We start from the raw sequence: 12384 nt of genomic DNA, 5'->3' as shown, positions 1-12384 counted from the left end.
CCCCCCCCCCCGGTATTCTCAATTAAACGCCTGCTATTTCCGTTGGCAGATGTATTTTTCGGTTTATATAATTGTCAAACGGTTAAATATATCGGGAGAATAGATAGAAACCAACGAAACGTTTTTATTGTCATCGGTACGCCTATAACATTATATAAAAACAGGGAATTATATAAGAGGAGTTAACGGTGAGTCTTGGATGAAATTACGTAACAATGCCACCGTCCGTTATCTGATTACGTAATTCGGGAAGATCTCTGTTCGCAATTTTTAATCCCTCGGGTGGTTAGAAAATTGGTAACCATCGTCGCTTCGATTCGGGAACTGACGACCTTAATTGGACTGGACTGCGGGACACGGTCCACGCACTTTCGTACCAAGTCTCACGGTTACATAAACGCCGCGGAAACTGGCCTTTAAATTCGCGCCTGTGCATTGAATTCAGTTTCACGAATCTCTTCGATCGCTGGATAATTGCATGGGAAAGATCACGGAAGAAAATCGATCCAACGTATGTTTTACGTTTCGCACTTATTTTCCCAAATCGACACCTTATCTGCGCGGCAGGCGTACGTACAGTGTCCCACGTTCAGCATTGTACATAAAATACATCGCCTATTCGATATGTTCGACTCAAAAGCCATTCAGTCGGAATAAAAAGGAAAAAGAACAAAAAAAAAGAAAATAATTAATTAAGGAAAAGGATCGAGAGAATATATGAAACTAATTTAAACTATAAGACCGATTACTAATCGACGCGTTGAATATTTTTCACTGACTGGCTTTTATGCCGATTATATTATAGGAATCGCGAAGCCGCGCAAAGCAAAGGAAACTCACGTCACTTTTTCGATTACCGAACGTTATCAATCAACGACGAGACAAGGGAGGAAGGAACGACGTCATCCGTGCCTTGCGAGCAAACTGATGTGCCTTAATATCTAGGATGTTCTGACGAATTACATACGCGACGATTAAAACTACGCAATGCTCAACAACGTCGCGCGATCACCCATCGAACAACTCGTTAACGAGAGCAAAGACATCGTGTTTCATTTTTTGTAAGCGTAGAATTTTCTATCAGTATCGGACGTAAGTAGCTACGCCTGACGCGCAAACCGTTTTGTCAACCAAAGGCGACAAGCATGAAAATTGATATTCCAGTAAACAAGATCTTTGTTGAAAGTAAAACTGCAACAACCCTGGCCCCGTCGGTAGTTTCTTATTCTGGAAAAAAATGCACCTGTTTAAACACCGTATAAGCCATCTAAATCCCATAGGAGCATAGAATGCGATGCAGTCAATTGAACAATTTTTCGTTTATATAGGGAGTGTGTTACGCTCATAGGAAATATTACTTTAACACGATCATCGACGTCGAAGCTGTGATTACCGAGATATTTCGTCGTATCGCTTGTGATCTAGACACTAAGGTTTCGACTTAGAACACACTGTCAAATACGCTGAGTCATTCAAGGATCTTTCAATCCAGTTTATTTCTATTGTACAGGAATCGCGAAATTGTACAGCGTTAAACTGTTGATCGGATCTTATTCGTTGTTAAAATTGTTGTTCGAGCGTCGGCGAATGTCTTGCATCGAGATTCACAGGATTCCGCACAAATGATTTCTAACAGATATACATAGATTCTATTTTTCTAAGCGCGACACGAGAGAGATCTGTAATGTACATAGAATCATTCGTTTTCTACGCGACGAAATTTTTCCGAGCCTCGCATACCCTTGCACGATTGTTAATCGTTCGTATCGACGAATGTTGCTCACACCTTTCGGAAAAAACTTGAACATGATTTGTACTATTTGAAAACCGGTTAATACAATGATTGAGATACACTCTTCCGCGAACTTTGCATCACAGACATGATCGAGTAGTATGACGATTTGCGATTGATTGCGCACAATGTATGTCCTCCACTTTGTGTTTCATTCGCTTTGCACGTTTCGTACACCCTGTACATAGGTAGGATAGTTTTGTACCGTCATAAGGGGAAGAAAAATAGCAACTCGTTCGTTGTGCCACGGCGAGAATGAACAAAATATTTGGGGTGGGAATTGGGAAATAGGGAAACGAGCGGGAGAGAAAAAGAGAGAGAGAGAGAGAGAGAGAGAGCGAGTGAGAAAGAAAGGAATCAAGTAACGCGAATGTGTGCATAATAATAATTTATATACGGATTTACATCTAGATATTACGAATAAAAAATTGTTTAAAAAAAAAGAAGAGTGAGACGAAACTGTTCACTGGGACTATTGATTATTTTGTAATCGCGGCTATTGTACATAACATTTATTGCAACTATAAATAGAAGTATCTCCCGAATTTCTTTTTAAATAGCATAATACATAATTAACTTGATGCGTTTGACATGCGCAACATGCGCGTGATTAAATCGAAGCGTTTCCCGCCGAAGGAAATTCGACCGCAAGCGCATTCTTGTAACAAAATCAATTCACCTGTACATTCCGCGTACTTCTTCTTTCTACTTGGCTCATGTTATTTTTTATATTTGAAGGGAAAACTTCATCGATTCAAAACTTCAACACGTGCCAAGCGATTACCCATTTGTGAAGAAATAAAGAAATCTGTTTACAACTGTTTAATTTTGATTTAAACATCCGAAAATGGAATGCTTCGTGTCCTGTTGTTTTTTATTCATCGTCCCGTAGAGATTTTACTGATTTTTTTACTTGGTTTTTCTGAATAAATGACAGCTTTATATGCCTGCATACTTACGTTCTCCCTGGTGGCGATTCACGAAGCTAAGTTAATATACATAACACAAACATGGATCTGTCCAGAACAGAATAGCGAACATGCATGCACGTGTAGTTGTAGCATGCCAAACTTGTAAATCGTAATTTTAAACACTGTTTTCTAGTGCACAATTAACGAATAACTGTGCAGATTTTTACGATTAACAATATGGAAAATGAAGATTGGAGTGGCGATTGCCAAACGACGGAAAATGAAGCGCAAGTCAGTGACCCACCAGAAATTAACCAAGTTATCCCCGGATACACGAATTTTAAAGATTACATTCAGGTATGATTCGAATTATTGTGCCTCTGCATCTCCTTTAATTGAAATAGATTTGTATTCCGGATTTCAATCACATTTTAGGAAGCTTACGATGCGATTAAATTTGGAATCAAGGCTGCTAATAATTTACCTACTGGATCGAACTTCAAATATTATGCGTGTTTCCCCAGTTTTCTCAAAGCCAAAAATTCAAACACAGATTTACTATTGAATGCTATGCAAGATATATTAGGCAAAATCAGTGTCAAGGGCAGTGTTGTAAATCGTGACATCGAAGAAAAGTTTGAACTCCTAATAGAAGCGAATGATATTCTTCAAGATCGAGCTGTAAGTTCTCATAATGATTTTATTGAGTATAACATTTCCTTGTCCAAGCTATAGTCTTTGTAAATATGTAAAATCACAGAATGCTTTAATGGATGAAGAATGTGGCATAACTAAAAAATCTGAAGTGGAATTGGTAGTCACTCATGCGAAGACGCAGCAGATGAATGGTAGCTGGAACAGTAAATTGGTATCATCAACAAGTCAGAAAACTTCTCAGGATGAATCTTCTATATGCTTGTTAGCTGGAAAAAATGTTCACAGACCACAATTATCGTTTAAAGATAAAATCGACAATAGTCTGAAACCCTGGTGTCCCAGAATCAAGGATAAACCTAATTCTCGGAGACCATTGGCGATTTATTTAGAAGAGGGTGAAAATGGCGAGGTGTTTTGTCACCCTTACGAACATGAACTGGAAATGTTCGTAATTCCTAACGATCAATTGGAAAAGACTAAACCTTTGATGTATAAACCTTTAAAGGATACTAAATTGATAATGATCAAAGATCCACCCGATATCAAGTTATTGTTAGATGATTTAAAAGAGTACAAAGAAATAGCTGTGGATCTGGAGCATCATTCTTACCGAAGTTTCCAAGGAATAACTTGTCTGATGCAAATCTCGACGCGAGATACTGATTATGTGATAGATACTCTGTCATTGCGTTCTGAATTACACGAGTTGAACGAAATTTTTACCAAACCCACGATACTGAAAGTGCTTCATGGAGCAGATTTAGACATTCAATGGCTTCAGCGAGATCTATCTCTGTACATCGTCAACATGTTTGATACTCATCAAGCGGCGAAACAGTTGAACCTACCGTATTTAAGTCTAGCGTATTTGCTTAAAACCTACTGCAACGTGGATCCTAATAAACATTTTCAAATGGCCGATTGGCGTATACGACCATTACCAGAACAACTCTTGAAATACGCCAGGGAGGACACGCATTATTTACTGTACATAAAAGACATTCTAACGAATGCTCTGATTGATGCAGCTAATGGCCAGTCGAATATTTTGAAAGCGGTTTACGATAGGAGTACAGATATTTGCAAGAAGACTTACGTGAAACCAGTATGGACAGAGGAAAGCTTCATGAACATGTACAAAAAGAGTAACAGGATATTCAACAACAAGCAACTGTATGCTTTGAGGGAGTTGCACAAGTGGCGGGATCAAACTGCGAGAGAAGAAGACGATAGCATCGGTTACGTTCTACCGAATCACATGCTTTTAAATATAGCAGACACATTGCCGCGCGAGATGCAAGGAATTCTGGCATGCTGCGACTCGATTCCTCCTTTAGTCAGACAGAATCTATTGAAACTGCACAAAATAATATTGAAGGCTAGGGAACAGCCGCTCATTAAAACAGGGCTGGAGGAGCTCAAGCAGAGACTGACTCAGAGAAACGTGCAGACAGCAAGCTCAAAGACGTGGACGTCACACGATATTCCAAGCGGTATGGAAGCGAGAGCCGATTTACCCTGTCTGTTAGACAACGGAAACAAGCCTGACTCACCGATTTCTTTGACTGCGACTGAGCATACTGTCACTGTATTCGATGACTCGTCTACATCCGAGGTACTTAACAAAATAATGATTTGTTTGAACTCTAGTAATTAGTCTTATTTGCAGAACGAGGATGAGGACCGGAAAAGTACGGGAAAGAAAAAGTTCGTTTTCGTAAGTCCGTTCGAACGATATAAGCGAGTGATACCAATGGTAGCGGAAGAAGAATCGCGAGAAAGGGAGAGACAAAAACAAGAAGAGGAACGCGCGAATAAACTGACAGAGACCGAAAGTCAAGGAGAAGATAGAGAATTAAAAGAAAAAGATACAGAACTAGAAGAGAGCAAAAATCGTGTTCACGAACATTTTAAGAAAGTCGCTAAGAGGAAACTATTTCAGACGCCGCTGAGTCAAATGGAAGGTCGTAAAAAGAAACGTGATTCAAATATTAATAAACAGGAAACGGAACGGTATCCTGAACAGAAACCGTTAAGTTCGATCCCGTCGCTGAAGGATGTGTATAATGAAAGCACGTTGAGAGTTGCAGGGTATTTAACAAGACTAGACGACGTAGCAGACCTACGTTCGCAAGAAGGTAGAGAAATGAGCGACATGCGAGCTTCAAACGACGAAACGATCAATCCCATGCGGTTAGTATACGCAAGATACTCGAGAAATGTTATCTTCTCTTGTTATTAATGTATTGAGTTTACTTTCAGTTCAAGAGGAAAAGGAGAAAAGAAGCGTGTAATGAAACAGTTGAAACAGAAGGGAATGATGCCATCGGATAAGTTTAATTACAACACTATAGATTTTAGTTCGTTCCAAGGAGGTAGCAAAAACAGTATCAACCAAACGAACTTTGACCAGACAGTGGTAAGAAAATTAGCGATTCTAAATAGCCTCCACTTTCTATCTAAGTACCATAATGATTCCTTTTCTAACTGTTGCAGAAGAAGAAGAAAGAAAAATCGCGGAGGAGGAAGAAGCAAAAGCTAAACATATAAACTTACATAAATTTCTATAACGGTACTTTAATACTTTTGTATGAAACATATGTTTCATTTTCGCGCAAAATAAACCAAGATATTTTATCTACTGTTACCATCGGAAATTGAAATACATAAGTGTTTTTTTCTATATATATGTATGTACATACGATATAAGTATTAATAAATACTTATAATTTCATTTACAATGGGAAGTATCATTCTAAAGTCATACTTTCATTTGATTCAGTAGTAAATACATAAAATGCTTCGTTCTTATGTAAAATTTGTAGGGAAGTGACAAAGTAACGATGTTTCGCTTGAAATTAGTAATTGTATATGTTATCGTCAGGTCATCACATCACTTATTTTTTTCTTTATGAATCTAGTCTAATCTAACTTTGTCGAGTACGGTTGGATACAAAAATATCCAGGAAAATGCAACTGTCTGTAATAGTATTCGTTGAATTGTCTTTACTTTTTGTCGCGCATAGTCATATCGTTTCGGAAGAAGATAGAAACGTTGACAAAAATTCGAGTAGTTACATTAGCCATTTGACAGACTTTATTTTCGACCTCTCTTCTGATTCTGAAGTAGATGGCAAGTCGCATCAAGTAGACTGTCTCGGCTTAGGCAAGACGGTAGCCTCAGCTTTGGAATGGTTTTTCATGAGCAATCCGAATGGTACAAACGCTTTAGAGATGCAATTTTTGCTCTCATCGAGAAAGCAGCCTCAACGCGTTAAGGTAATAATCGGCAAACAGTTCGGTTTGGAATGGACGGATTTTCAAATCGAACGAAAAACAATCATAATAGTTCACGGTTTCTTATCCCACGGTCAAGAACCATGGATCAGCAACTTGGAAAAAGCTTTCCTTCGATGGGTAAATAAAATTTGAAATAATAAATAGAATGAATTTTTCTACATATGTTCGCGTTTTCATTTAGGGAGACGTCAATGTAGTAGTTGTAGACTGGAGTGCTGGCGGTAATACTTGGAATTATTACAAAGCTGCTGTTAACACAAAAGTAGTGGGCTATCAAATATCAAGGTTGTAATTATTTTAAATAAATAATGGCTGTAATTTACGATGTACTAAAACTGTAAACTGTAAAGGTTTCTAGAACATATAGAAAATGCCACATATGCTGGGAACAATTCCGATAAGATCGTTTGGGGCTCAATATATTTGGTGGGTCACAGTCTCGGTGCACATATCTGTGGTTTCACTGCAAAAGAATTGAAAAAAAGACACAGTCCATGGAAAGTAGAGAGAATAACAGGATTAGATCCTGCGCAACCTTGCTTCAAAAACGCAGACCCTGCCGTGAAGCTCGCCAAATCCGATGCACCCTTCGTGGATGTGATTCACACTAATGGGAAATTGCTACACGAGATCGGATTAGGTTTACCAGGCCCAATAGGTTTGTACTTTTAGTTGATTGCTCCGATAAAATATAATTTTTGATATCGTTTCTCAGGCCACGTCGATTTCTATCCGAACGGTGGCAAATCCCAACCCGCCTGCATAAAAAGCAACTCTTCCTACTTCAGTTATTTACCGGTTCCCATTCAAGGTGATTAACTTTACTGGAGCAGATATGTAGCTTCCTACATGTTTCGTTCGAAAATAAAAGAATTATTCGATTTCGTTGGTTACTCGATTTTAGTGATCGACAAGTCCATATGCAGTCATGGTCTTTCGCACCATTACTTAATCGAGTCCCTGGTAACTGACGTTAAGCACAATTGCACATTTTGGGCGCATCACTGGGACCTATCGTATCGAAACTTGTTCCGCGCGGCCAGGGGAACTTGTAACAGAAGTATCTGTTCGGAAATGGGAATAAACGCTATAAATTATCTTCAACGAGGAACGTTCTTCGTCATTACTGCCGACAGCGCGCCATTTTGTGGTAAGACGACTTTTAATTAAAGTCTTCTCGTTAAATACGCGAACTTTTTAATCTTGTTTCCAGTTAATAACACTCGCATGCTGGATGAAATAATCATTCATTTGGAGAAGGAGTTCGGTGACCATGTTGATGATTAAAACTAATTAACGCTGTATCGTTCGACTGTATTATTATAACACAAATAAACGAAGTTTATCTCGCAATTATTTACAACGAAATATCAAAATTAAGATTGAACAGGTTTTACTACATACATACATACATACACACTCGCGCTGACTTGACACGCGATCGCCACGTAAATGGCAGTCTTTGATCGTCTATAGAAGGAATGATAGACTTTCTTCCTTGTTTTCACAGACGCAACGTATGAAAATGATACAATCCATCATCGCGTATCGCGGCGTTATTACTTACATTACAATTGTATAAATTATAGTACGTCAGCTATAAAAAGGAATAGTTCGTCGTATAAATCTATCTACGGTATCATCGCGATTATATATTAACTTCGTCCACATTTATTTCATATACTCCGCGAGATATTCGAACAAACACCCAAATCTTGTCATTGGCACTTATTTAATTTTTCTCACGTATATTCGTTTATTCATTCCCTGCTCAGAGTTCGAAGCAAACGTTTGATTGGTTTCCTTCTCTTGTGAGCTCTACAATCAAATTACTTGAACGTAGGTTGCTGGAAATATTCCAGTTCGGCCTTTGCACTCGCCTATCCACCATCCATCGGGCTGCTTCTGATGCACCGTTATCAGATCCCCTGGACTCAGACTGAGCTCATCGTTCAAGTTCGCCGAATACTGATAGATCGCTCGACATTGTTCCGTTCCATCAGGTTTCACACTCGTTTCCACGGTGTCGACGTCCTGATTATTGTTATCTTCGGACTGACTGCTGAACTCGTCGAAATCGCTGAAATCGTCCTCGTCCGGTGGATTTTCCGAGTTCCCATCGCCAGCCGTCCGGTCTACCCATTGACGACTGACGGCATCGTGATCCTTCGCGAGACGGACTTCGATATCGTCGTCCTCTTCCGTTTGAATCTCGAACGATTCATTCTTTGCCCAAGAAGGAATCTGAAACAAAAAGCGCATACGTTTGTTTTCTCACGTTACGGAAAGGAATCGATCCTTAGAAAACAGAATATTCACCTTAAGGACACTTTGCTGCAAACCCTGTTTATCCCTCGAAACTAAAATGTACTCGGCGAACGGATGCTTGCCTCGTTTGCTGCCTTCCACTTCCGCCAACGTTCCTCCGACTTTGTACTTGGCTGCCTCCAGGTACAGTAGCATGGAACGCATCTACCGGAAGAAGATCGGTAATCATAATTTACACGCGAAAGACACGAAAACCGTTTCAAGCCGTAGACGTACATGGTGTAGCTTCTCAGTGACGTTCTGGGTGCTCTCGTCCGCGGCGAAGGCCGGCGTCGCGACAAAAGCTCTGTGAAGCGTCTCTAAACCCTCTCTACCACGCCTCTCACGTTCCAAGTCTTGCCTGATCAAATGGAGCACTCTCACTAATGCTTGCTTTCGACGTTCCCTGTTCATCGCGAGCGTAACATGCTCCGCGTAAAAGTCCGGCAGCAATTGCTCCGCGTTACAACCGTCGTTGCTCTCTACTCTGCGTATGTGGTTCTTCAACATCTCGATATCTTGAGACACGTTGCAGTTACGTATCGGCGTTGCCAATCGGTCGGCACTCTGTAAAAAGAAAAAGATCGTCGATTGCATAATTGGTGATTCGCAACTCGAACGTCCGACGTCGTGAGCGCTCACCTGTTGCAGGCGGGGAGCCAGGGCTTGTAGGTGAGCCAGGTAAACGTTCGCAAGATCCTTGAGAGCGCTCAATCTTTCCTCCTCGAGGAGTTCCATCTGTTTTGCCCCTTTCCTCATCGTGCTCTCGTACTCGAGCCTGGCTCTCTCGGCTCTCACGCTCACCGTGTAGAACTCGGTGTCCGCCCTGCGAGACGAATCCTCGGCCTTTCTCCTCCTCGCCTCCAACTTGCTGGCTTCCTTCTCGGTCATCTGGTGATGACTCGGCGATTTGTTGTTGCTCTGCTGGCTCTGACTGATCGTTTGCAGCCTGGCCAGGTCCTGCAACCTCTCGTTCTCCCGTGCGCTCGCGAAACTCTGCTTCTTACTCTTCGCCGCGACGTTTCGCCACTCGTGGAGAGATTTTCCAGCTTTGTCCACGGAATTCTCGATCGCCTTCCTCGATCGTCCTTGAGCCTCCGCTACTCCCACCTGAGGCAGAGAGAGCATCGTCAACGCCTTCCCGCGTTTTCTTCCAAAGATAATGTATCTCTGATTACACATCGAAAACGGCGATAAGTGATACATGCGATCTTTTTATTCCTTGTCTACGCATAAGGCAAAAACCGTGTCGATCACTAGCACATAAACGACTATTCCTAATAATATTTCGAAGATATCGATCATCTGTCCCTGATTCATTTTTTCTAAAAGAACTTACTCTGAGCGGTTTCGCGAGTTGCTCGCTGAGTGTGATACCCCAGATCTTGTGGGCTTCCGCGGCGGCCTCCATTTCTTCGCCGACGCATCTCCATGCCTCGTTAACGCCTCCGCTACCGTTCCCACCTGTGCTCATCACCAAGCAACGATAAAGATTATATGCACTGACACAGCGTCACCGTCCTTAATTATATTCTATGTACACTCGGTCGGATCGAGATTAATTAGAAGTCATAATACCTTGATCTTTCGCGCATGCTTTCGTCAATTTACTGCTCAATTTGCTGAGCCCTTTGGCGTAAGTCGCTTCCAATTCAGCTCTGCGAGACAAGAGAATAAATAGAGAATACACCCTACATAAAATCAATTTGAAAAATCAAACGCATGATAATTCACCTTTCGTGAAGGATCGATGCCAACTCTTTGCAAAAATCCCCACCCTGTTTCACGTACCTTCGGATATCCTCGAATCCGCCCTGTCCTCCCTGCAACCAGAATTAATTCTCCGGTAATAATGATCGTACTGTACAGTTGAACAGTCACAGCGCGTTCTATTATGTACGAGATTTATTTGAGGGTAACGCAGAAAGTAGCGGTAACCACGCATCGTAGATCGCGAAACGCAGAATTTCCGATGTCCGCTCGAACGAGTCACGTATTCAACGATTTTCTAACAAGTCGACAAGTTTGGATTGTACATTTCCAGAAACGATCACGAAGGAAAGAACCTTTAACAACCTTGAAAAATACGAGAAATTGATGTAAGCAGATTAAACGATTTGAAAAAGTGCAACTAAGTTAATTAAAAAAGTAGAAAGTCGTTGCCCTCGAGATACCCGTTCGTGATTTTACTCAATCATAATATAAATATGCTAATAATATGCATACGAGTTTCTTTCGACGAATACGGAATTTCAGGATACGTGCGAATTCGATGTCGACCAATTGGCGAAACTAATTAAGGAAAACCGAATCGTTATCGAGAAACTAACCGGTATTCAATTTTTCGTTTCGATTTTTGTCAACCACGTTCGCTATCGGATTTTTCTCTCTTAACCAGATTCGAAGAAAGAATATCGGACGGAAATGTCGTTTACCGGTATTTTCTGCCGTTACGCCCTACCGGCTAACCAGACTCCTCGATTCTCGTTCGATCGTCCAACTGCTATGTAACTTTCTGGTTCGACGGCTTTCCAAACCGACGCGATGCCATATTATAATTGTTTTCACTCGTAATGAATCGAATTTCTATACGAGCTCACTAAAAATTTCAATTCGAAACTAAAGATACGTCATCGGGTATTTTGAAAATTAAGATAAATACTGAACGCGTGAGAAGAATACGCTATAACACGTATTTCACCGCTGGCGTGATCGCTCTTGCGAGGAAAAGATTAATTAAACGCACCGCCACGAAGAGAGATCAACTTTCTTACGATCCGTCTTCCTAGATAACAGACAAGACATTACGTCTCACAGACATGTTAAATCAATAAGAATAATCACATAAAACAATATTTATTGATATCGTTAATTCTTATGTTATATTAAACGACTACGGTCTTAAATTTGAACGAATGAAGCTCAAAGGATCAATAAACATCAGTTTCTTTTATATGAGAATTCTTATTGATCCACTCTGCGTACATGGCTATCAAGTTGTTCGACGCGTGAAAATGTTTGCGAAAGAATTTATTCGCAGACAGAATTTGTTACGCAGAAACTGGATACGTAAAAATGATAAAATGTATTAATGCTGGGATGTCGAAACCTCTTGAAGGGGCTGTGCAAAAGGTTAATTGATACATCGGGGCCGCGCCTGGACATATATAGCCGCGATGCAACAGGTGGAATTATATGGGTGATATTTTAAACGTTTTTTCAGAACTTTCAATACAGGTTGAGTTTTTTAGAAGTAAACCATTGCACGATGAGCTTCTGTTCTATCAAAAAATGTAATGTAAACTGAGAATTTTAAATAAAAAAATTATCAATTGAATGTTAGGTATCATTCAAACATTGTAATTTAAGGATGTATTGGCTATACAGTCAATCCCAAAAGTTTATGCACTTTAGAAA

The 12384-nt window shown here is 40.4% G+C and overlaps 2 protein-coding genes across 3 annotated transcripts in view; one reads left to right on the top strand and one right to left on the bottom strand.

Annotated features, from left to right (window-relative positions):
- The first annotated feature begins 2165 nt into the window (after nt 1–2165).
- Nucleotides 2166–8013, top strand: LOC108631318 (exosome component Rrp6). The gene is made up of 12 exons (XM_018035159.2): nt 2166–3060; nt 3139–3384; nt 3464–4975; nt 5030–5553; nt 5623–5779; nt 5857–5891; nt 6297–6777; nt 6842–6945; nt 7011–7318; nt 7376–7471; nt 7565–7810; nt 7874–8013. The coding sequence occupies exons 1-12, from the start codon at nt 2941–2943 to the stop codon at nt 7945–7947; spliced, it is 3903 nt and encodes a 1300-aa protein (XP_017890648.2). The 5' UTR covers nt 2166–2940; the 3' UTR covers nt 7948–8013.
- Nost (Nostrin) overlaps nt 7954–12384 on the bottom strand; it is a 9246-nt gene continuing 4815 nt past the window's right edge. The window contains exons 3-9 of one of the 2 annotated variants that reach the window (XM_018035173.2): nt 10702–10790; nt 10546–10625; nt 10307–10431; nt 9610–10077; nt 9205–9534; nt 8980–9132; nt 7954–8904 (exon numbers count right to left, since the gene is read on the bottom strand). In XM_018035173.2, coding sequence (XP_017890662.1) covers nt 8485–8904; nt 8980–9132; nt 9205–9534; nt 9610–10077; nt 10307–10431; nt 10546–10625; nt 10702–10790 — 1665 coding nt within the window. In that variant the 3' untranslated portion in view covers nt 7954–8484. The remainder of the gene's footprint in view (nt 8905–8979; nt 9133–9204; nt 9535–9609; nt 10078–10306; nt 10432–10545; nt 10626–10701; nt 10791–12384) is intronic. The other variant, XM_026818803.1, reaches the window with a different exon arrangement.

The sequence above is a fragment of the Ceratina calcarata genome, unplaced genomic scaffold (assembly GCF_001652005.2).
Source record: "Ceratina calcarata isolate Rehan_Ccalc_2016 unplaced genomic scaffold, ASM165200v1 scaffold88.2, whole genome shotgun sequence".
Lineage (NCBI taxonomy): Eukaryota > Metazoa > Arthropoda > Insecta > Hymenoptera > Apidae > Ceratina > Ceratina calcarata.
Note: the sequence above shows the minus strand (reverse complement) of the source record. Positions and strands in the feature narration are given on the sequence as shown.

Bases quoted from the DNA above. Each gene is read 5' to 3' on its own strand.
- LOC108631318 (XM_018035159.2), top strand. From the start codon at position 2,941: ATGGAAAATGAAGATTGGAGTGGCGATTGCCAAACGACGGAAAATGAA. The intron at 3,061-3,138 runs GTATGATTCGAA...ATCACATTTTAG, and splicing joins ATTTTAAAGATTACATTCAG to GAAGCTTACGATGCGATTAA. The intron at 6,778-6,841 runs GTAAATAAAATT...GTTTTCATTTAG, and splicing joins AAAAAGCTTTCCTTCGATGG to GGAGACGTCAATGTAGTAGT.